The 25,489-nt window shown below is 43.3% G+C and overlaps 1 protein-coding gene across 2 annotated transcripts in view; it reads left to right on the top strand.

Moving 5' to 3' along the window:
* The window catches only part of DNER (delta/notch like EGF repeat containing), a 296,900-nt gene that overhangs the window by 228,043 nt on the left and 43,368 nt on the right, over positions 1 to 25,489 (top strand). For both annotated transcript variants that reach the window (XM_027591453.1, XM_027591452.1), the window contains exon 8: positions 5,505 to 5,729. In XM_027591453.1, the coding sequence (XP_027447254.1) occupies positions 5,505 to 5,729 (225 nt within the window). The remainder of the gene's footprint in view (positions 1 to 5,504; positions 5,730 to 25,489) is intronic.

Below are 25,489 nucleotides of genomic sequence, written 5' to 3'. Positions count from 1 at the left end.
CATTTATATCCCATTGCCCAGAATTTCGTCGCTTACATCGGGCCACAGAGGAGACTGGCAAATGTAGCCATTATTCTGTGCAGCTAGGTGACCAGATGTTCTCCTGTGGTGAAAGCAGAGGAGACAGATATCAGAGAGGACGTGCCCTTTCTGCAACACATAGCCAGCAAGTGACAGAGCTCTGACAGATCCTGGATTACCTGTTTTCACATTCGCGGCCCTTCTGCTACACCCCAGGCATCAAGTGTTAAGGACAGGAAGTACTGGTTAGAAGCTTGGATTTGGGAGTCAGACTGCCTGCGTTCGAACCCCATCCTTGCCATTTACTAGCTGTGTAACCTTGGGCAAGTTACTTGATCTTCCTGTGCCTCTGTTAACCCATCTGAAAAGGAAATAGTATACTTAGCTCATAGAACTGAGACTAGGTTTAAATGAGTTAATATAGCCAGACCACTGGGAGCAGTGCTCAGTATGGACAAGTGTTTGCCGTTAACAGATACTGTTTCAGTGTCTTGTCCTTTTGAGCCTGTGCGGAAATGCTGCCAGAGACACCCCTGCCTGTCACCTCTTCCCACCACTGCTTGCTCTGGGACCCCACCTCCATTTGTCAGCCTCGCTGGATCACCCAATAACTGTGCACGTGTTTAGAGGACAGTGTGTGAGCACCATCTGATTCCAAAACACTCCCCCTTAGATATCTCCCGGGACTCCATCCCCAAGGATTCACGAACATATGAAATTTGATGACGTTCCAGAGATTGGCTGACAGGCCCGCCTCTCTCCTGTTGCCCTAACCACAAACTCTGGGTGTACAGGCAACCTGGAATTTCCCCAGAACTACTGCTTAAAGGAAGGAGCATCCAACATGTACTGAGCACCACCTGCCATCTTGTTTCATCCGACAGGGCAGGGGTCACCCTCATTTTATATGCAAGAAAATGAAAGCACAAAATGATTAAGTACTTTGCCCAAGGTCACACAGCCAGCCAGAAGATCCAAACTTTCATTTTCTGGCCTTGCCTTCTTTGTGTTATAAAACTTTGTCCCTTTCTCTCTCTGGAAGGTCATTTAAGAGGTGGCTATGGAAGGTGTGAATCATTTACAGAGGATGTCCCATTAATAAGAGGATAACAATTGCTTGGGTGATGGAAATAGAGAATTTGCTGGTCACAGCAGTTGTGTCTTAGCTCGGGCTTCCATGACAGAATGTCATGGATGGTTGGCTTAAACAACAGACATTGCTTTCTCACAGGAATGGAGGCTGAGAAATCTGAGATCAGGGGACCAGCATGGTCAGGTTCTAGTGAGGACTGTCTTCCAGACACTTGCCTCAAGTATTAGCATCCACACCTGTGAATCTGATTCTCATCCATATGCGTCTCACCCCCAGCCCATGTCCTCTCCTTCACATCTCTTTCCTGAGACCAGATCTGCCTAGTTAACTGACTCCTAAACAACCACAGAAGTACCTCAAGCCAACATGTACAAAACTGAGCTCATCATTCTGCCCTGGAAATCTCCTCCTCTGTCGATCCTTGTTGGTAACAACACCATCCACATTGTACCCTAGTCTGGAAAAGCACAATTATAACTTTCTTACTGAATGCTTGCTATTTGCCAGTCACTGTGCCAAATGGTTTCCAGAGTTTTTCATTTAAGCTTCGCAAAAACCATGTGCTGTCGGCATCATCGTGCCTATTCCATGAACGCAGAGACATAAGGTCAAGATGATTAAGGACTTGCTCAAGGTCTCGCGGTTACCTGTGGTCAGTAACTCCCACTTTGGCTCCAAAGCCCGTGGTTCACATTAAGTCACACAGAGAAAGCATACACACAGTGACCACAGATGTGTTTTAGTTACCAGAGAAGTGACTTATCAACATTTTAAACTAGGAGGGGTTCAAACAAGAATCCAGATTTCAGATATTTCTTGACAATTCAGAAGATTTGGCAAGGGGAACCACCTTCCAAATGGCAGCAGTGGGCTGCAGGTGGGCGGCAGCCACCCCCTTTGGAATGCATTCTGGGGGCATGCATTCTCCAGCCCGGGGCAGTCCCTACCACTCCCTGCTGTCTTGCCACTGGCCCACTTCCGTCGTCAGCGCTGCCTGCCTGACTTTCTGGTATTGGAGTTTAAGGCTCCTGTTGCCTTGTGTCCGTAGGCTCTCCCCTCTCTTTCATTCTTCCACCATCTAATGGGTCCCTGAACTGACAGTGTTGCTTGTGCAGTCATTTACTGTCTGTCTCACATTCTTCATCCCTAATGCTACAAATTGTTCCTCCTAACCTCTCACCCCGGTTACGCTAGTAAACACCTGCTTTCCTGCTTCCAGTCTTGATAGCCATTAATTCATTCTCCACACTGCTTACAATTAGGGATATATATAAAAAAAAACAAAACAAAACAGGAATAGATGATGTCCAGGGGCTTCAGAATGAAATGTAGACTCCTTACAGAGGCTTACAAAACTGTTCATGATCTGGCCTCTGACCAGGGGCCTCATTTATGTTCACTTTCCACTCTCCCCTTGACCTTATTGAAATATGGGCTCTCCCCTTCACATCTCCTTGCATATTTACTCATCTTTCTCTCTTACTTGGAATATGCTATGTGGATTATGTGAATATTTGTAATGGAGTCTATCAACATGAGTCTAGAGTGATTGCCTTTCTAAAATTTGTATTTTTTTAAAATTTTGACTGGATGGATGAGTCTTCGATTTCTTTTTCCACTCAGTTACAAACAGGATAGAAACATGAGTCCCGGTTATGTTTATACATCTTAACACCTTAACTGTCCCATCACTGACTTCTCTTCTGTGCCGTATTGCAGAGTAGCAAGAGATTGGGCTTAGTATCCCCGCTCTGCCATCTACTAGCTATGTAGACTTCAACAGGCTACTTTATGTATGTTTCTGTGTCATCTGTTAAGTAGAGCTACTAAGGGTTCTTTTATCATACAATTACAGTGGGGTTTGGAGAAATAATGCATGGAAAGGCTTAGAACCATCTGGTGCACACCAGCCCCCAGGGGATGTCCACTATTTTTGTTACTCTTACCATTCTAATTTAATTCACTTATTCAGCATTGGATCAGGAGCTCTTTCAGGAATTTTGCTATGTATCTTTTTAGAACCCACAACAACTTTATGAAGAAAATAATTTCAGCTCTTTTCTGGCTGAGGCAGCAGATTAGAGCGGTCGGGGCTTGCCTTGGTCGCTGTTTGTCCCATGGTAATAAGTATTTAAGTATCTCCTTTTCAGTCAGAGTAAAATGGAACACATCTCATGAAAGATGGAATTATATTCCATTCCAGGCCGTGAAGGGATTCATTGGCGAATTCAAGTGTTATTAAAACTGATGTGGGACATTTTTAGTATGATTTCTAAAATTTAAAAACTACCATGAACTCTATAAAATGTTGAATAGAATTGGATTTTGAAAAGATTTTCTATTTCTGGGTGGAAAAATACCAAGTTGATTATGCCAATTTATGAGGGATGCTTCAGACAATTAAGTCTGGGAGCTATTTTTGTTTGTTTTATATATTCACTGTGTCCTTAACAGTAACAACAGAAATTGCCAATATTGTCAGGAGTTCTGTGTGAAGATGGGTAAATACAAACTTAAATGTAGACAAGAAGGGGCGCCTGGGTGGCTCAGTCAGTTGAGCGTCTGCCTTCGGCTCAGGTCGTGATCTCGGGCTCCTGGGATTGAGTCCCTCATCAGGTTCCTTGCTCAGTGGGGAGTCTGCTTCTCCCTCTGCCCCCCCCCGCCCCCCCACTCGTGCTTTTTCTCTCTCTCAAATAAATAAATAAAATCTTTAAGAAACGTAGACAAGAAAAGTTGAAGAGAATATTGGAATAAAAACTATTAGTAAAATTATTTCACTTTGTTTCTAAAATTTGAACCACTTTCATTTCATTTTCAAGCTGCTCTTATACTGTGAAAAGAATAGGTTTTACTAAAGCATTTGAAATCCCTACATGGATACACAAACCTACAGACCCCCATATATGTATGTACACATTTTAAAATTGAGAAATACTGAAACACATATACAGAAAACAAAATAAATATCACCTACACAATTAGCACATTTAATATATTTTTTAAATTGTACCTTAGTAAGAGGTACAATTTAGATATCAATTTCATTCATTTTAGGTACATAACTCAGTGCTTTTTGTAAATGTATCACCACGATGCAATATTAGACCATTTATGTCGACCCCAAAGACTGCTCATGGCCATTCAAGGTCAGTCCCTCTTCCTACCCGGCCCCAGGCAAGCACCAATCTATTTTCTATATTTATAGATTTGCTTTTTCTGGACATTTCTTATAAGTAGAATCACAATATGTGTTGTTTTTTAACTGCTTTCTTTCAGTAGCGTAATTTTTGGGGGGTGCATCCACAATGTAGCATGAGTGAGAACGTAGATCCCTTTTATTGCTGGGTAGTATTCCATTATATAGACACACCATAGTTTGTTTATCCATTACAGTAACCAACTTAAAAAGTATATATTTAAGAAACCGCTAACAGTGGCTCTTCTAGAGAGAAGAATGAGGTGTAAGGGATTTGGGTGGGAGATCTTTTCATTGTTTACTATTTTATATGGGTTTATTTTTTAAATTCAAGATATATATATATATATTTTAAAGTTTCTTTATTTATTTAAGAGGGAGAGAATGAGAGAGACAGCATTAGAGGAGAGAGGGTCAGAGGGAGAAGCAGACTCCCTGCTGAGCAGGGAGCCCAATGCGGGACTCGATCCCGGGACTCCAGGATCATGACCTGAGCCGAAGGCAGTTGCTTAACCAACTGAGCCACCCAGGCACCCCTCAAGATATATTTTTTTGAAGCAAAGGTAAAGAATGCCTTTCCTCCAGCAAAATGTATAAAATAAGAGGACAAAGCCCTCCACTGACCCCAATCCCCCCTTCCTGAATGTAATCACCATTAATTTATTTTTGGCATCTTTCTAGACTGTATGCACACACACATACATAATAAGCACATGTACACCTATAAATATACTCATGTCCCTGTATGTCTGTACATCTAAGTGGTCATATATCTTACATTTCAACAAATTGGAACCCCAGGGCTTAATATTTTAACCCCCAGTTCCCAAAGCTAAGAAGACCTGCCTTCCCCCTATCGTTGGGTTGTCTGTATCTGAAAACTGTTAAATGAGTTAATCACTTCACAGTGAGGAACATTTAAGAATGGACCCAGTTTATTTATTTATTTTTAAAGATTTTGTTTATTTGAGAGAGAGAGGGAGAGCACAGAGGGAGAGTGAGAAGCAGACTTCCTGCTGAACAGAAAGCCCCATGCCGGGCTCGATCCCAGGACCCTGAGATGACCTGAGCTGAAGGCAGATGCTTAACCATCTGAGCCACCCAAATGCCCCATGGACCAAGTTTATTAGCTATGATGTGTGAACACGGTTTAATTTATTTTTTACCCGTCCCCCTGTCTGTGTTTTCTGGCAGGATACTTTGGCGCTGCCTGCGAGGAAAAGGTGGACCCCTGTGCCTCGTCCCCATGCCAGAACAACGGGACCTGCCACGTGGACGGCGTGCATTTCAGCTGCAGCTGCAGCGCGGGCTTCACGGGGCCAGCGTGCGCCCAGCTCGTGGACTTCTGCGCGCTCAGCCCCTGCGCGCACGGCACCTGCCACAGCATGGGCACCAGCTATAAATGCCTCTGTGACCCAGGTTGGTACAGTCATGGAATGCAAATCCTTGCTCTCTCCAGTCTCAGACTTTGACCTTTTGTTTTGCATCTGGGCAGATGTTGGCTCCCCAAATGCGTTCGCTTGTCCATAGGCATGCAGCCCACTCATTCATGACATCCTTTCTCTTTAGACTTACTCTTGGCAGGGTTTTAAAAACACCCTTTCCCCTCTCTGTGAGCAGGTCACAGTCATTATGACAAAATAAGAAAAATACAAGTAAGCAAAATAAGAAAATTAAAAACAGGCTTAATCTCCGAACAGCTTAATTATTTTTTAACGATTTACTAGAGGTCATTCCCCAGCTTTTACTGGATTGTATATCTTTTAATACCATGTTCTTAGGTTAATGGAGTATGTTTTTCTTTTTTAATGGGCATAAAAAGCAAGACGTAATCCATTTAGAATTTTCTCATCTATTAAAATTCTTACTCTGTGCACTGTATGTGTTATTGGACCTATGACGCCCTCTGCAAATGTTCAGAAGTTCCATCATTTATTTTCCAAAGGTCTTCTGCATTGTACTGATTTTTTTATTGTGTAAATTTTGAGACTCAGAAGTCACAGTGATTTCTAGTCAAAATTTGTGCCGGTGCAACCTACCTGTGTGGTCCTGAAAAGAACACACATGGGTGACTCTTTCTGGTCGCTTCTCTTCTGCCTCTGTCTCTCCTTCCTTGCACGAACTAGCCTTTCAGAATGCATTGAAGTGCGATTCCTCACATGTGTGCCTGACCCGTCCGCATGGAGGCCGGTTCCCTGGTTTTGCTGGAGTCCCAGGTCTGCTCGTGCAGTGCCTTCCACCTGGGTGCCTGCTCCCCTGTCACCCCGTTTCACCTGCAGGCTTCTCCTTCTGGGCCCAACACACTTTCCTCCCTCTGAATTCCACAGTCACCTTCAATATCACTTGCCTGGTCTTTAAAACATTATATTAATTGTCTTTCTCCCCATTGGGGGTAGGAGGAAGTGTATTTTATTAGTAACCTTTGTGTAACCATAATAACCCCAGACCACCATTTAGCGAGCATGAATCTTTCTAGGTTTTGAGGTGGGTGCTTCACATCTCTGGTCCTTACGGTGCCCTCCCTGCAAGCTAGATATTGCCGAGCCACATTTATGAATTGTGTCATACTTGCTTTAGTCATGTGCCTGCAGCCATACACCCAGGAGGGGGCTAAATGCAGGTGCCAACCCAGGTGCCGTGGTCCTAGAACTTTCAAGGGGCACATCTCATACTCATGATTCAATGAAGGAATTAGTAGGAAATCCAGCTAAGCACTGAGGGGTATTGAAAAACCTTTTCATGGAGACTCTTAATTCTCTGGTTTTATATATATATATATATATATATATATATATATATATATATATATATGGAGGGGAGCCTGGGTGGCTCAGTCAGTTAAGCATCTGACTCTTGATTTCAGCTCAGGTCATGATTTCAGGGTCGTGAGATTGAGCCCCATGTCAGGCTCTGTGCTCAGCACAGAGTCTGCTTGTGCCTCTCCTTCTGCCCTTCCCCCTGCCCATGCTCTCGCTCTCTCTTAAATAAATAAAATCTAAAAAAAGATATATATATCTATATACATATAGATATATATATATATGAAGAGAGAAAGAGAGAGAAATATTGAAAGAGATTGATTTTAAGGAATTGGCTCATGTAATTGTGAGAATGGGCAAGTTCTCAATCTATAGTGCAAGATGGCAGGCTGGAAACTCAGGCAGGGTTTCCTTGTTACAGTTTTGAGACTGAATTCCTTCTTAAGAAACCTCACTCTTTGCTCTTAGGCCTTCAGCTGATTGGATGAGGCCTACCCACATTTTGGAGGATAATCACTTTGCTCAAAGCCTACTGCTTTAAAAATGAATCTCATCTAAAAAATACCTTCACAGCAACATCTAGACTAGCGTTGGACAACATATCTGGGTGCTGTGGCTTAGCCAAGTTAGCACATGAAATTAACACTCACAGTAACATTTTTGGGTTTCCCATTAAACCTTGAGGTGAAGAAGTTTCTCCACCTCTCCGTCTGCCATGAGATACTTTCCTGTGCTTACCCCCCATCCTCTCCTGTCAGAGCCATGGTGCAAATGGGAATGGCTTCCCCCCTGGAAGCCCAGTTTTCCACCATGCGTGGGGCAGTGTGGGTGCCATGGAGCTGGGCATGCTGAGGCGGAGGCAGCGCAGGGCGGTACCCTTGCCTGTTGGGAATGTGGAACACGAAGACCACTGTGTCTGCAAATGAAGCAAGCTGCAGTGGTGCTGGGGAGAACACAGTCTCACCCATGTCATGACTCATGAGTGCGTGGCTCCCAGAGCTCTGCGTGTCATACGCGTGGCATCATCCCCCAGCCCCCCGGCAGCCATCGAAGGCAAAATGGTTCTGTCAGGAACTTCCTCCCTACTTGGATACAAGACTCCTGAGAGTGCTGCTTCCATCAGTGAAGGCCCACCCAAGGAGAAATCAAATATCATAAGACCAGAAGGGAGCTCTGTTTTCTCCTCAGATTTTCTTTCTTAATCATACTTTTTCTTTCTAATTAGTTGGCTTATTTTTAAAACTTTAAATGGAATGTAGTTATTTAAAGGTAAATGTTACTTTGTGTGGCTGACTATTATGAAAATGTTGCTTAATACTATGAGTTTATCAACAGGTAAGAGCAGGCTTACATGGGTCCTACATAGAAAATGTGTCTCCTACTCTTTCTTTGCACACTGGGAGGTGAGAACCGACCTGTGAGATCCCCTCCCGTTGACTATCACCATAGGAAACTTACAGGACTTCTCTGGACCTCAGTTTTTATATTTTTATGAAGAACATCTTAGATACTTGTCAATTCAGCGGTAGTTGGTGTCACAGCCTAGACTGGGACAAGTTGCTGACCGTGGTCTGCTGTGTGTGAGACGTTAAATGTGGCATGTGGCACGTTTCCAGGCATGGAGTAGTAAGAGCTATTGCCCTGTCTTTCCATCCACAGACAGTCCAGCATCTCTTTTCTTTCTTTCTTCTTTCTTTCTTTCTTTCTTTCTTTCTCTCTCTCTTTCTTTCTTTCTTTCTTTCTTTCTTTCTTTCTTTCTTTCTTTCTTTCGTTCGTTCGTTCGTTCTTTCTTTCTTTCATTCTTTCTTTCTTTCGTTCTTTCTTTCTTTTTCTTTCTTCCATCCTTCTTTCTTTCGTCCTTCCTTCCTTCCTTTTTTAAAGATTTTATTTATTTGAGAGGCAGAGAGAGAGCACCAGTAGGAGGAGGGGTAGAGGGAGACGGAAAAGCAGACTCCCTGCTGAGCAGGGACCCCCCCCCCCCCCGCCCCGATGTGGGACTTGATCCCAGGACTCTGGGATCATGACCTGAGCCAAAGGCAGCCGCTTAACCAACTGAGCCACCTAGGTGCCCCCCAGCATTTCTTCTTAAGCTGTAGAAGGGTAAAGTATCTCTTGTTTAAATACTACTTTCTCCTCCAGCTGGTCTCTACTCAAACTTCAGTCCTGGCCCACTGGAGCATTTAGCTTGGTAATAGTCAAATGTCCAGTCACTAAGTAGCCTTAAAAAGCCTGAAGAAACATGTATTCCCTCCCATGATTCCTTCATTTATTAGGTGGTCTCTCCCCCGGACAGAGCCTTGGAGTTCTGTCAGAGTTCTCTAATCGAATTTGGGAGATAAAATTGCTTTCAGAGGGGTTGCTTCCTCAGATCATTAGGTAACATTGTGTGAAATAAAAAAGGTATCTTAACATCTGGGAAGAATTTACATTTTAAGAGGTGAAAATGACAATTCTCTGAATATGAAATTTTTAGTCTTAATCTTTTGGAGCATGTAATTGCTTTACCACTAGTTTGCATAATAGAAGAATCTCACAAGAATAGGTGAAATTGGGTGTCTGGTTGAAGAGTGGCAAGCCTGATCATCTTTACAGAGAGCAAACCAATCCCATTTCTTAAAATGACAGCAGATTGAAATCATGTCAGGTTGATAATTAGTTCCCATCAGACAAAATGCCATTTGGATGACTACAAATCAGATTTGCCAGGTGCTTTATTTTCAAACCTCATTTTTAGCTTATCAGGCTAGGGATTTCTGATGGGATTTTAATATTAAATAATAAAATGTCAGCACTGAGTAATCACTGAAATATTATCTTTCAGTGACAGTGTTAAGTGATAGGCTACAAATATGCCAAAAAAGAAATGGCAAATTGAAATCTCCCCAAGACTAGAGAAAGTGAGAATTTGGAGCCTTGTAAGCATTGTAGGGTGGAGTGCCAAAGTGCGAGGGACTTGCCGGGGGTGGAGGGGGCATGCTTGCTGGTGGAAGCCATGGTGTTTCATGCGCTCTCAGTACAACAGTAGCATCTGCAGGTGTCGTTTGGATGATGACCAATACTGGAAGGAATCCCTGGTTGGAGATGGTTTGCCTGAGTTCACTGGTCTTGGCCCCTGCCTAACGCAATTGAATCATTACTCTGACCTTGTTTGTTGAATTGAATTAACCACACCATTATAGAATGTGCCTTAAGTTCCTATTTAAAGGATTTAAAATATAAGACATCAGAGGATTTTTACATGGCTATACAAATATCAGGTTTTGTCTTTGTGAATAACCTTAGATGCTCATTGGTTGTCACCAGTGAGACCTGGGGCAAGTTGCCAATCATGTGTCTCTGCTGATTCTTCTCCACCAGAGGGTCAGTAACTCATTTAGATCCTCCAGGCTATAAAAGAAAAAAAAATCTAGACTTTTTCCGAAGAACATCGTTTTAAAGGAAGCTATAGGAATTTCAGATACTTTTTACATACGCCCTACGTGCGGGCTGCACCTCTGGTCTCTGAGGCCGGGAAGGTAGCCATCATTGCTGCCTTCAAACTCAGACTTGGCAATATCAGCACTCTGATAATGTCTTCTGGAAACACAATCTAAGATAAAACTTACTGCTTTGGATTTCAGTAGCAATTCAACAGCCAAAAAGAAAAAAGCTACACCTAACAAGATACGAAGACATTTAGCTTGCTAGTGAATGCTTAATTGCATTTAGATTCTTGGATATGTACAGTGGACAGCTTTCATCTTTTATGAACCAGAAAACTTTCTTTACTAGGTTCACTAAGATGGAGACAATTCTTATGTTTAACAAGCTCTAAGGGGTTCCTGATCTACATGGCGCAGTATCCCTAAGAATTATAGATTATATACAATATATTGTCTTTTCCCACATCCCAACTCTATTACCATGCCCTTATTTTTTTTATATTGCAAAATATGATATCTGTCCTCACCATGGGGATCCCAAATAGAGTCCTGTCTACCTAGCTAACAGCTGTTAGCTCCTATTGGACACAGGGACATAAACAATCCCACAGAAACTGACACCAGACATGGTCACTCCTAGGCCATGATAGTGAGACAAACAAGACCATTTCATAATTCTAAGTACAGACAAAACCAAGGTCACCATGCAACCGACACAAGGCCACACTTCCCCCTCCCTCACAAATAAATTGAGGGCCAGCTGCTTCTTTACCAGTTACAGCTTTGACCTTGAGCTAGCTTGCCCTTGCTATAGATAAGATTTTTTGAGATACTAAAGCATAGAGCTGCTTCTGCTTTCTGACCCCCCACTCTAGAGTGAATCATCCCCAGATCATCCAGCTGGAGTTCAAATCCTGTAAGTAGCATCTAACCCCCTTTTACAGAGACACCTCCTGGTTCCCATGATGTGTGATCTCCCTTGCTGCAGTGAGTGATAAACCCGACTTGTTCAACTCTAGGTGTATCCCTGGTAGCCTTTAGTTGGAGAGCATTGACTGGACTTAACTGATTGAAATACTCAAAATATTGAAAGTTCAGTCAATTGAAGTTTTGTATTAACAACAGCCCAGTCAGAATTTCCAATGAGCTGGACAGGGAAATATTGTGGATTTATACACGGGGGAAGGACGCTATGGAACAAAAGTCCTGGGTGAGGGTGGGAGGGGGAGGAGAAGGGAGGTTCAGAGAACAGTAGATGCAGTTGGCTGCAGAGTAAGTTGCCCTGGGTGCCGTAATGAATGGTAAGGCTGAAATGCTCACTGGGGCACGCTGGGGAGACTCTAGATGCTGAGTTTGCAAAATGAAGACTTGGGGACATTTTGCATTGTATGGGAACTGATCTGTGTTTTATTTATTTTTTTTAAAGATATTATTTATTTATTTGACAGAGAGAGACACAGAGAGAGGGGGAACACAAGCAGAGGGAGTTGGAGAGGGAGAAGCAGGCTTCCGGCTGAGCAGGGAGCCCAATGTGGGGCTCGATCCCAGGACCCTGGGATCATGACCTGAGCCAAAGGCAGGCGCTTAACCCGCTAAGCCACCCAGGCTCCCCTGATCTGTGTTTTGGAAAGATTGTTCTGATAGAATTGGGAGATTTCTAGGAAGAATGAGTGATTCTAGGAAGAATGGGGAAGAAAGATTATCCTGGTAGAATTAGATATTACAGATCGATCGAATTACAGTCAAGAAGAGAAGGTAAAACAGCAGAGGAGTCAGGAAGCTCAGGCAGCTGGCAGTGAGGGCTTGAACCTATGGCAGTGGGAATGAAAGGTTGGACCTAAAATCTAACCGACAGGTGGAATCATCAGAGTTGTCAGCTGAATGCAGGGAATAGGGTCAGAATGGAGCCGAAGGTACCTCTCCAGCTTTAACTTGGGACACTCAGAGAAATAGGAGAATGTGCAGAAGGAGCCTTAAGCCTCCCACAGCACGGGACGCAGAGGAGTCTGCCCCAGTTGTGTCCATAGCTGCTGCCATGGCCATACTTCATCACCATTTTGTTTTTATTCTAATTTGGGGGGCATTCGGGGAGAATTAGTGATAATTGCCTTCTTTAGGCTGGTGACCCGAGGGGTTGATAGAAGGGGAGAAAGGACACCAGTAATGAGGGAAGGGCACTTGCTGGTGGAGCATATGGAGTTTTTATGAGAGTCTTGATGTTAAAATCTATTCACAAGCCTGCTTTTTAACCTCGCTTTAAATGGCTAATCCGTATGTTTGAAAGTGTTGATGAACCGGCCTTTAATTACGGAGGATCTCTGTTCCTTCTTCTCCCACCACTCCGCTTAAAATTCAAGTGGTTGAGAGCTCATTCGTGGCTGAACTATTGTTGAAAAGGAATGGAGGTTTACGTTTACCTGCTCGCCGTAGGTTTTAGAAATCATCTGTGAAGACAGAAGAAAGCATTTGACATCCCCTTACCTGAATGCAGGCCAGGGATGGCAGCTGATAATAGCTTGCTTCACTACGCTGTGCATTTCTGAGGATGGCTCTATGTGAGACACTGCCATCACATAATTGCAGGAACTTCTCATGAAGTTCATGGCTGTGAAGGTCAGATGGGGACATATTTGAAACTCTTTTACAACTAAGCCATTGACTCTTACTTTGTTTTGTGGTGGGGACTTAATTACGATCGCTAGTGTTTTTCAGCTTTGCTGAGAGTCTGGGCATCTGGAATTGAGAACTCAAAGTCATCATCCTTGCCTCTCTTCCCAGCTGTGAGGGAAAGGGGTCTGGCTGAGAGTTGAGCAGAGCCCAACTCAAGTCTCTGCTTTGTCACTGAGCAGCTGTGCGGTTGGCCTCTGGCAGCCTTAGTTTCCTCGTCTACGAAATGGGGATGAACCATAAAGCTCAAATGAGATGATGCATGTGGTCTTGCGCTTTGAAATCTATAAAACACGAAGCAGTTGTGCAGATGTCAGCTCTGCTTTTCCCTGGGGAAGATCAGTGAGGAATAATTAAATCTGTGCCCCGATTCTTTTCATATGAGGTTCAAGGCTAGAGTTGGAGTGGAGGTGGGATCCGTCTTCATGGCCGTAGTGGGTACAGGTCCACCTTCTTACAGGATTAAGTGATTGCTTGCTGCCTGGGCTCTTGGTGGCTTCAGGGATAAATATTTAAGAGCCTGGTGCTGGGTGGAGCTCTTTTAAGTGCAATGGGTCCTCGGATCGCCACAGTCCTTAAGTAGGGGGACCATGGTTGTTGCCATTTCTGAGCCCAAGACTACAGAGCTAGTTAAGGATGAAGCCAAGATTGAACCCCAGGCATTTGGGATCCAGAGCCTCTGTTATTTCAGAATAAACAGGAAATGGGTTCAAACTGTGGCTTTGACTCACTAGTGATAAGTAAAAGACTGAAAAATGAAATATTTTAACCAGATTTCCTAAGCAGTAGTTGTCTTAATAGCCACCTCAGAAGAACACATTAAACTGGGGTTCATCAGGACCTTGTATATATCCAGGTAATGCTCTTCATCCAGGCAGCTTTGCCTAAGTAGCTCGCATCTATAAGAACTGCCTATGTCCGGACTCTGTGCCAGTCACTTGACAAAATTCTCTCTTACTTAACCCCAGGTTGTAGTATTCCCATTTTTTTAATTCTTGGATGAAGAAGTTGAGGCAGTGAGAGTATGAACAGTAGGAGGTGGCGGTGACAGAGCCCCAAATTTAACTGGGTTTGCCTAGCACTGAAGTTCTTGACCAATAGGTAGACTCTCAGCAGAAGCCTACTTGTGCCCCCTCCCCCCAGTTATGTGGGAACCTGGGCACTCACATATGTTTGAGCCAATCACAAGAAGAAGCTTCTAGACTCCTCTTGTCTCAGCACAGCTCCTGAGATGAGGCTTGAAAAGCGGCCTTGGTTGTGGTCCAGTGAGTGGCTCCTGGTTCCTTCCTTCCCAGCACAGAGAAACGCAATTCTGACTTGCAACGAGATTGAGCTGCTCGTGGGGAGGGGGACCCCTTCCACTTTTATTACACCACAGATTCAGCTCCTTCAAAATTGTTGCTGGGGGCTACCTGGGACTGAAACTTAGGACCGCATCTCATCTGGTGCGTGCTGCTTACACCTGCTTAAATAGACTGCTCTCCTGTGACTCAGATGAGAAATACAGACATGGCCACAAGACAGATGTGTCACCCTTCAGCTGAAGTGGTCTCTCTCTTGAGGGGTGGTGCTTCTCACTCCTCGGGGCCCCAATGCCTAGAAGACATACAACCTTTTTTCTTACCACTGGAATCTGAAAGTCCAGACCACAAGGCAGTACACATTACTTAGTCCACACTTCCTTTCAGTTGGGCTTATCCCATCTAAAGACATACTTTTACTAATGAATTAAACCTCGGACATTCGCTCTGATCTGTAGCATCAGAAACCATCTGGTATTGAAAAAAATGAAACATGATCCGGATCACCATCAACATATCATTAAGACTTCAGTCCAAACAGCTAACGATCTCTCCAGGCAACTCCTCTAAAGCCACATGGGATTTTAGATGGAGCACTGTGGTATTGCATAAGGAAGCAGCTGATGACACGGGAGAGGACAGGCTTCTCCACAAAATCAGTAAGTGCTTTTGAGTTGACAATGTGCTGGAATAAAAAAAGAGGTCATGTATCACTCTGCTGCAGGCACACCTAGGGGCTCAGAATCTTCATTAAAATGGGAGCAATTTTGTAAAAGCACTCAACATAAGCAGCAGCTTCCATCATGTGCCCTTAAATTGAAAATTAATGACGGTGATAGAAAACCAACGGAACAAATGCAGGGCATTGTCCGCAGGTTTTTAGACAAATCCAAATCAATAAAGAATTTAAAAGCGCAGTGAAGCTAAAAGGCCAGGGAAAAAAAAGTAGAACATGCAAGCAAGTCTCCTTTGGGGTTGTCTATTTGGGACTGGGGATGCAGGCTGCCGTCGGTCACCCTATATCTCAGACCGTCCCCTACAACAGCACATTGTCACAGGGGCCCCAGCCCTGAGGTTCCGGGGCCTAGCTGTGCCTCCACTATGGACAGTGACGACAGACCACTGCCCCCGAGCCACTCCGTGGAAGGGGTAGGACATCCAAGCTCTCTCCAGGCAAAGAACGAAAAAACAAAAGCCAACTGTGAAGAGGAAAGAACATTTCAGGGACATTCCCAGAGCCAGATGAAAAGGAACGGCATCGAAGGCATCGGGGCATATGGGCAGTCCGTGCTCACGCACGTGTCTGGCGCATGGCTGGAATGATGGGGGCCTCTGGGCGACATGTTGCTCATTCAGCAGACCAGTCTGGGCTCGTTCACATGGCAGCTGGGTTGCAAAAGCAGCAAGAGAGGACAGGCCCAATGCATAAACGCTCTTTAAAGCTTCTTCTTCTGTTGTGTTTGCCAATGTCTCACTGGCAGGGGCATATCATAGGTCAAGTCCATAGACTCCTTCTTCCAGTGGGAGGAGCTACAGAGAATCTGTGGCCATTTTTTTTTTTTTGTAATCTACCATAATCTTAAACCTACATATGTGAGGAATGTGAATGACTTTCATATATTTATAAAGCAGATTTGAGGAGGATAGTTGAAAAATAAATGCAGCGTGCAGGTATGATGGTTTGAGGTCCCAGTGAACTTGCCTACCCAAGGGATAAGGAGTGTTTGCAAGACAATTGCTTTCCTTATTTCAGAATTTCTTCACGAGTCTATAGGTGGAGCTGGTCTTTGCTTTATGTCAAGGAAATTTTATTTTCTACTTTTGATTATTTATATTCATACTCTACTAGGATCTATACTTTTGATTTTTCACTGCTTCGTAACCTCTTAAATGAGTAAGTGCCCTACATTTAGGCATCTTAATGATCACTTAGTAGAGGCAATAGGAACAGAACTCAGGATTGACTCAAATAATTGAGTTCTGATTCCAGTTGATTTGCATTTAGAAATTTATAATCCAGTTTCCTCAAGGTACAGTTCTGGTGGTTCCTTTTCTCCACAAAGTTCTTTTTTCCCCCTTAATTAATAACTATTTTATGTGTGTCTGTTTCTCATTTTGAATTTCTAATGTGAGAAAGTGCAAGGGATAATATATAAAACTGTAGCCATTACATATTTTTTAAAAGTTTTGATTTAAATTCCAGTTAGTTAACATACAGTGTAATATTAGTTTCAGGTGTACGATATAGTGATTCAACATTTCCACACATCACCTGGTGCTCGTGACAACAAGTGTCCTCCTTAATCCCCATCACCTATTTCACCCATCCCTCCCCCCATCTCCCCATTGGCAACCATCAGTTTGTCCTCTATAGTTAAGAGTCTGTTTCTTGGTTTGCTTTTCTCTCTCTTTTTTCCCTTTGCTCCTTTTTCTGTTTCTTAAATTCCACATATGAGTGAAATCATATGGTATTAGTCTTTCTCTGACTGACATATTTTGCCTAGCATAATACTCTCTAGCTCCATCCGTGTCATTGCAAATGGCAAGATTTCATTCTTTTTTATGGCTGAATAATATTCCATTGTATATATATACACCACATCTTCTTTGTCCATTCATCAGTTGATGGACACTTGGGCTGTTGCCATAATTTGGCTAGTATGGGTAATGCTATCAACATCAGGGTGCATGTATCCCTTTGAGTTAGTATTTTTGCATTATTTGGGTAAATACTTAGTAGTGCAATTGCTGGGTCGTACAGTAGTTCTATTTTTAACTTTTTGAGGACCCTCCATATTCTTTTCCAGAGTGGCTGCACCAGTTTGCATTCCCACCAACAGTGCAGGAGGGTTCCCCTTTCTCTGCATCCTCGCCAACATCTGTCGTTTCCTGACTTGTTAATTTTAGCCATTCTGACTGGTGTGAGGTGGTATCTCACTGTAATAAAAGAATATGCAAAGGGAAAAAGACAGTCTCTTCAAAAAATGGTGCTGTGAAAACATACAAAAGAATGAAGCTGGACCACTTTCTTACACCATACACAAAGATAAATTCAAAATGGATTAAAGACCTTAATGTGAGACATGAAACCATAAAAATCCCAGAAAAGAACACAGGCAGTAACGTCTTTGACATCGGCCATAGCAATTTCTTTCTAACTATGTCTCCAGAGGCAAGGGAAACAAAAGCAAAAATAAGCTATTGGGACTTTATCAAAATAAAGCTTCTGCACAGAAAGAAACAATCAACAAAACTAGAAAGTAACCTATTGGAAGGGAAAAGATATTAGCAAATGACATATCTGATAAAGGGTTAGTATCCAAAATGTACAAAGAACTTAGAAAACTCAACACCCCAAAATGAATAATCCAATTAAAAAATGGACAGAAGATATGAATAGACACTTTTTCAAAGAAGACATACAGATGGCCAACAGACACATGAAAAGATGCTCAACATCACTGATCATCAGGGAAATGCAAATCAAAACCACAAAGAGATATCTCCATGAAGTTCTTCAGCTGAAATCGTAACTGTAAGTGTCAGCTTCAGCCCTTATGAATGTACAGCCTGTAGGGATGGTGGCCAAGTGGGAAGTGTGTGCTTCTAAAAATGTTTATGAATGACTATGAGAAATTTCCTTGGTGTTTAACAGTCTTAAGGATTCAGCATATTTACTTGAGAATGACAGTGACTAAGAGGGAGCCTTGAGGATTGCTTTGTATTGTGCCTTTGAATGTCCTCAGTGATAGGAGAGGGAACGCAAATATACCTGGAGAAAAATCTACATCTGCATTGTGGATTCCATGCACCAGAATTTTCTGGAATAGTCTTGATCACAGTGTTTTGTTTTCCATCACACATCTACTTTGGTACTAAACTATGTATCCATGAGACCCCCTTTTATCATCAGAAACAGCATAACTTAGATCATGTTTCTCAAGTTTTGGTTGTAAAAATTATTATTGTAGATTGTCTGCCATTTTTGCTTTTCTTTTTAATCAAAAAAATTTTCCCCAGACTTAGTGAAATATAATTGACATATAATGTTGTGTAAATTTAGGATGTACAATATGTTTATTTGATACACTTATATATTGCAAAGCGATTACCACCATAGCATAGTTTACATCATCATGTCACTGAATTACCAGTTCTTTTTTGTGGTAAGAACATTCGAGATCAACTTTCCTAGCAATTTTCAAGTATGTAATACAGCATTATTAATTAATCACCATGCTGTACATTAGATCCCCAGAACTTGTTAATCTTATAACTGGAAGTTTGTACCCTTTGACCCCCATCTCCTTAGCCCCAGGAAACTTCCCTTCTACTCTCTGTTTCTATGAGCTCTGTCTACCATTTTCTGATGGTATTCTCTTATCCAAAATGTTCTTTCTATGGGTTTAGGAAGCTGGGTCAGAGATGTGGGGAAAAACTGCACTCAATAATCTAAATTTAGACTTGTTTCTCCACATTCTGATTAGGTATATATGACTCCAAGTCCTACAGGGAGAAATAAATGTTTGCCCACTTCTATACCCTTATCACCTTCCCTCATTTTAGCTTCCCCCCAACGCCAAATTTGGCATTTGCTGTCAGTTTGGAATTCCTTTGAATTGTTTTCTTCCCTTGAGCAAATCAGAGAGGAGTGTAGTTTCATTTAGTCTATGCGTCTATGGTTGGTAGGTCATCTGACCACATTTCACTGTTGGTTTATTTATATGGCTGTGACTGGTACATGTTCTGACCATATGCTTTGTGGTGGGTTTTTTGATAGGATGAGGGGAAGCCACAGATATTAAAAAATATTATCGTGCCTTATCTGGCACCTGTCATAGATAACTCCTACCGCTTCCTGCCCTTCTGAGAATCAGAAGTTGTGCGAGGTGTGTGCTTTGTAAAGCTCAGTGGCTCTCAGACTTCACTGTGCATTAGAATCACATAAAGGGCTTATGAAATCAGAGTTCTGGGCTCCACCCACAGAGTTTCTGAGTGAGTAGGTCTTGGTTGGGGCCTGAGAACTTGCATTTTTCGAGTTTCCAGGTGATGCTGATGCTGTTGATCTTAGGACCGCATGGCAAGAACCACTGGTATAGTGTGATGAACAGACACAAGTCCTTTCGAGGGCAAACACCTCCAAAGAATATTTGGTGATAATTAAGTAAATTAAAATCAAATTTAAGCAATTTGTGAAATAAATTAAAAGGAATGAAGCATTTAAAAAACTTTCCTGTACTTTTCACCTTTAGAAATTCTTCTTTGTTCATTAACATACTTGCATGAAAATGATCATCTAAGATTTATTTTCTCTCCAAAGTACTGTCAGAGGACCTTAATCTTTGATTTCCCCCCAACACTTCCCTATTGCCCGTGCGGGGTCCTGTGTCGGCCTGGGTGCATTCCATACTGAACAACCTCTAGAATGTGAGGGCTTTGAGCCTACCTTTTCTTTTCCAAATCTCTTCATCATTCTCCTCATCTCAAGAATAAACCACACCATTTTTACGTGTATTTATAAACTAGTGCTAGTCAGATGAGGTCATAGGAATATTTCATTAAAACATTTTATTTATGGGGCGCCTGGGTGGCTCAGTCAGTTAAGCCTTTGGCTCAGGTCATGATTCCGGGGTCCTGGGATCGAGCCCCGTGTCGGGCTCCCTGCTCGGTGGAGAGTCTGCTTCTCCCTCTCCCTCTGCCTCCCCCACTGGTGTTCTCTCTCTCTCTAAATAAATAAAATCTTAAAAAAAAACCCCAAAACCAAAAAACAGAAAAAAAACATTTTATTTGTTGTTTATAAGGAAACACGCACCACAATGATCTTTAAAATCAAAGTTGTAAAATATTATTTTGTCATTACATTTAATCTTGGATCTTAGTGCTTTAATCATAGTGTCAGAAGAATTTGTATTTAAAAAATTACCTTCTATAGGGAATTAGTAAGAAAAACGGGCTACTTTATAAAGGCTAATTTTAACCGTAGCTACCATATGTTTAGAGGGCATACTGGTGAGTTTGTAAGCTGCAAAGAAATATATGAATATTAAGCTTTATTAGTAAAGGAGATGATATTTCTTCTTTACATATTTGCATCCCCTTGTGCATGCATTTCCCTTTTGTAAAACATTTAAGTTGCTCCTCCTTTGTTAAACTCCTGAGTAACGTTTTTTTCTTCTTTCAGCTGGTGTAGATCATAGGTAGAATCCACCCTCTAGTGGCCAAAAGCATCATGAAAAAAAAGACATAAAGACAAAGCTAAAAAATTATGAAGACGTTGATTTTTTCATGTGACTAGTTTGTGACCTAGTTCCGAAGGCAAATCCAAGAGAAGACTTCTAGAAACACTTAGACAACATAAAAAAATCCCCAGGATGATGGACAGGTTCAAGCGTTAGTTTGCAGTTGCCGCTATCTAGGCAGGCTCACTGTTGAGTTCTTGAGCATCGTCACGATCCAGCTGTGTCATCTACAATATATTCTTTCATTTGTCCTGAAATGTGTGTTTGGAGGAGAATGCTAACTATTTGTAAGGATGGAACTCAGGACAGTGGTGGTTTGCTTTTCTACCGTATATTTAAGGCACTTTTTTCCTTTGCCTGTGAATTAATGATGATTTACACTCTATTCATAAACCTAGAGCTGTTTCAGAATTTTTAACATCTCCAAAGGTTTTCTTTTTTTACTTGTTAAAAGACGCAATGCTCCTTTAAAAAAGAGTTTCATTTATTGGCAGTGCACCTTATTGTGATGGTTGTTCCTCGTGTCTTAAAAAGTCTTCTCTTTTAATAAGACTGGATCTTTTCCCTCCATACACCCCTCCACCTAAAAATTACCCGTAATAAAGTCAGCCTTTTCTTAATGCTACCAGTTATCCTTTTGCCCAAACAACTGTAGGCACAGAGCATGGGTATTATTTCCCTTGGTAATCAGCAACGTGATTTGGAGTTGTGACAATACAAGTAAAATACCTATAAAAGCATCTGTGATATTTTTCTTTTTGTGTTACACAATATATATACATTTTCAGTGTGGGAAATTAGAAAATTTGAATATGCACACTTAAAATATAAATATAAAAAAGAATCCTTTGATTTCTCTGCCTGACAAAAACTGTCAATTTTGGGAGACCTACTCCCAGGCATTTTTATTATTTGTCCAAATCAGACATTTGCTAAGAAAAGAACCCTTGCTGCAAATATTTATGCAAAGGTTATTTTGCACTGTGATTCCATCCTCCTAGCAAATTCAGTTCACTCACTGTGACTGAGCATCTTCTATATTCACCAACCTGTGTACTAAGGAGGGGGGAAGAGAACGGACCCGCTGTTAAAGAGAAAATACAGAATTTGGGGTCAAAGTTTGGGCTGAAGTCAAGGTATTACTGCCTGGCAGGAAGCCGGATCCAGTGCAGAGGAGAGTTTCAGGGCATGGGGCTGAGGGAAGGCGAAGGGATAGGTTTTTAAAAAGCCAAATATAAACAGACTCTGTTTCATATTAGAAAAATCCAGGTATTTGAGCATCTGACTGGGAAATCTGGGCTCTACGGGTTGTAGAATTGCAGAGCTGTTACCGTTCTTGTTTTTCCAGGAAGTGGGCTTTGCTCAGGATGCAGGTGCCCTTCAGGGTTGTGGTGCTTTAGTGCCTTTGTGGCATATTTGAGGCGGGCACCTCTTTCAGAATTCTAGTACCTTCGTTGTCTTTTAAAATCCGGTTTGCACGGTGGTCAGCTGACCTGGGGGACACATGCCATTGTTGGTAGGTATTCGGTAGGTATCATATGCCAGGCATGGTGCTGGATGGTGTTGCCACTTCAGGTGAAATGTCAAGTGCGCGTCCTCCTGGGGCTGGGGCAGGGGCCCTCCTTTTATAACGACTGAGTGGCTTCTGTTGCCACAGGCGCCCCTGAGTTACCTGGATGGAAGATGTCACGTGAAAGCAGTTGAGCCAGTGACCCCTGGATGGCCCCGAGCTCCCCACCTGTAAACACTTAACGCTGGGTTGCAAAAAGAGGTTCGTGGAAGGAAAGTGGTGTCAAATCCATTTTATTAGAATAAAAGATAACTTGAGAGGCGAGAATCCCTTCACTCAAATGTTCAAATCACTCCCCCCTCCGGCGCCCCACTGTCTCGGTGACTCTTGAAAGCAGTGCCCGCGTTAGGTCCCTCAGTGGTTACAGCAGGTGGCGGTGTGGCTCCACAGGGGACCCACAACCATCCCGTCTCCACCAGTTTCTCTTTCTCTCTGCCTTTTAAGGAGTTCTTTCTCTGTGTCTCTCCCCGCCCCCTCTCCCCCCCGTTTCCCCCTTGATATTCTGGGTCCCTGTCTTCCTCCCTCTTCCACTTCCTCTTCCACTTCCTCCTTCTCTTTCTGCTTCCTCCCTCCCCCAGCTTCTTGCATCTTCTGACCCCAAACCTTTCTTTTTTAGCTACCATGCAATAGATCCCCCCCAGTACCTACCTAGCTCAGTCCTGGTCAATATGGTCAGAATTCCGCTGATAATCGTTAAAATGAGCTGATGTTTTTTCTTCATATTGCTTCCGTTTCCCTGGGAGAAACTCTTAATTCCTTTTGTTTGATTAAGATCTACTTCTAGAAAGTGGTTTTACCGGCTTTCCATTCCAATCCCCTGCTCCAGCCCCACCATGTGAATGGGATTCTGTTGTATTGGCAAATGCCTAGAACGGAAACTGGCCGCTGGAAGGAGGTTCAGTAAATGTCAGCAGCATCTCTGGCTAAGACAAGCCAGGAGGCTGGGACTCACCTTCGTCCTCGCCCTTTCTCACCCTCCACATCCCACTTCTTACAAGTGTTGCTGTTTTCCTTTTTAAATGGCTCTTGACATTTCCTCTCTAGCTGGCCCTGCCGCCACCCTCCACTCTGATCCCGGCCGTGTTTTCCCTGGGATGACTGCCATACCTCTTCACTGATTTCCCCACATGGATTCTTGCGGGTCTTGCCCCCATTCGCCAACAGAGTGATCTTTCTGAGAGGCGCACCTGAGTTTTCACGCCCTGTCCCCCACTCTGTTGAAGGTATCACCTGGTCTGGTGGCTGCCTGCCTGTTTGTTCTCTGCCCTCTGCTCTTCCGTAGACCTCAGCCTGTCTCTGGAAGGAGCCATAGCAGGCTGGCCCCCCCACCGTGGGACTTCTGCACACCCTGCCTCTCCTGCCTTGAACTTCCCGGTGCGCCTCCCACTGTGTGTTGCTACCCTCACACGACCCACCTCTCAGCTCTCTGTCCCTTCCTGAGGGCAGCCTCCCTGGAGCTCAGCTACGGCCAGTTCTCCCGCTTCTCCTTCCCCCTGGCACTCCAGATGCCCCCCTCCCGCCGGCTCACACTCAGCCAGTTATGGTTTCACATTTATTTGGATGATTGTTCGGTGCCTGTCTCCTTTAAATGCCCCTAGTAGAGGTGTTACATCTATTTTCACACCGTGCCTAGCACATGGGAGGCACTTAATAGCTGTAGGTTGCATTAAAGAATGAATCAACCAAAGAGGCAAACAGGAGACCCGGAACATGGCCAGCCTTCACCAAATGCCTGGGAGAGGCACTGGCAGCCTGCAGGGATGGGAAGACAAACTCACTGCATGAACTGTTAGGATATGACTTATAGCCGGCTTTCCATTATCCATCTTTCTTGGAAGCCCAGGGAGGGACATGCAAATCTGCAGATGGCTCAGCAGCGTATATATAATAGGGAGGCTGGAGAGTCTAAAACTAATTCAGCCTCTACGTATGGTCCTTCCAATTTAATGTTTATAAGAACCACAGCCGTGGAAACATTGATTTGGGCCTTCTCGCATCTATTTTCTCCCTGGCTCAGGTGCCTCCAACACTGAAAGGATGAGAAATTAGGGAATAAAGAAAGAAGCCGTACCAGCAGCCACTGTGTTCCACACGCCAGCGAGGCTCCGTCTCCTTACACAGCTTCCTCCCGTTTACAGACATTTTCCGTGTGTGTGTGTGTGTGTGTGTGTGTGACAGGAATGTAATTCCTCCATGGAAGTCTGTACAGATGCGAACATCAGCACATCTATTTAGAACAGAACATTGGAACATCTGATAAGATTAATGTGAGCAGGGATTCATACCTATATTTTTTCCTGTTCTTAAAAAGATTCCTATTGTGATCGTATCAGCAGAGAGTGATATAGTGCACATGCACACACTCCCCCTGAAACCAAGCTCTCAGCACAGTAAAATGATTACATTGCCCATCACTCCGTGGTGCCGAAGGGACTCTCTGGCGATCAGTGAGTTTAGTGAGAATTTGAAAGCTCACAGACGATCATATTAATGCAATAGGATTGTTTTCCTTTTTGCCCACATTTTTAACTACCATGAGAGAATGTTTGGAAGATTTGACTCTCAGGAAGTGGTCTAGACTTGAATCAGGGGATCTTGGGCTTCCACATTTTATCATTCAATGTGAAATGAGAGGAAACATCCTCTGAGTTGCAACATGCCCTTAAAGGAACCACTCCCCTTCTACCCCACTCACTTCAGTCTGACCTTAAAGTAAAACAAAAAAAAAACCCAAACAAACCGCAGACACTTCAAGTTCGCTCTCACCTTGAATTTCGCCTGCACTGAGTGAGCAGTGCAGTGAGCAGTGTGGCCTCCCTGGTGTTCTGAACACATCACCATTGGTTTTTGGAGGAGCTCTTTGCTTTTTCTGAGGCAGCGGGGAGCACAGGTAGCCCAGCAGGGTTGGTATCCATGGGGGAGTTGCCTCAATTTGTTATACAGAGTGTGGATGCCATCTGGTTACAACTAGAGCCCCCAGTTCGGGATTTTTCAGAGTGAGCTGTGATGGGCAAGGGGAGAAAAGAGCTGTTGATTAGACACAGTGTGGGGCCAGAGCCTCTCTTCTGTTAGGATGAATATTTAAGTGATGTTGTCTTGGGACAATGTTGAGAGAGCAGAAAAAGAAAAGGCAGCAGAAAGCCTTGCCTTTCAATGGACAGAATAAAACCTGGAGGTGGCTGTTGTATTCTAGAACAGGTCAGACCCCGGGGAGTAGAATC

This window comes from Zalophus californianus, chromosome 3 (genome assembly GCF_009762305.2).
Source record: "Zalophus californianus isolate mZalCal1 chromosome 3, mZalCal1.pri.v2, whole genome shotgun sequence".
In the NCBI taxonomy this organism is placed as follows: domain Eukaryota; kingdom Metazoa; phylum Chordata; class Mammalia; order Carnivora; family Otariidae; genus Zalophus; species Zalophus californianus.
This window is presented reverse-complemented; position numbering and strand designations above follow the sequence as displayed.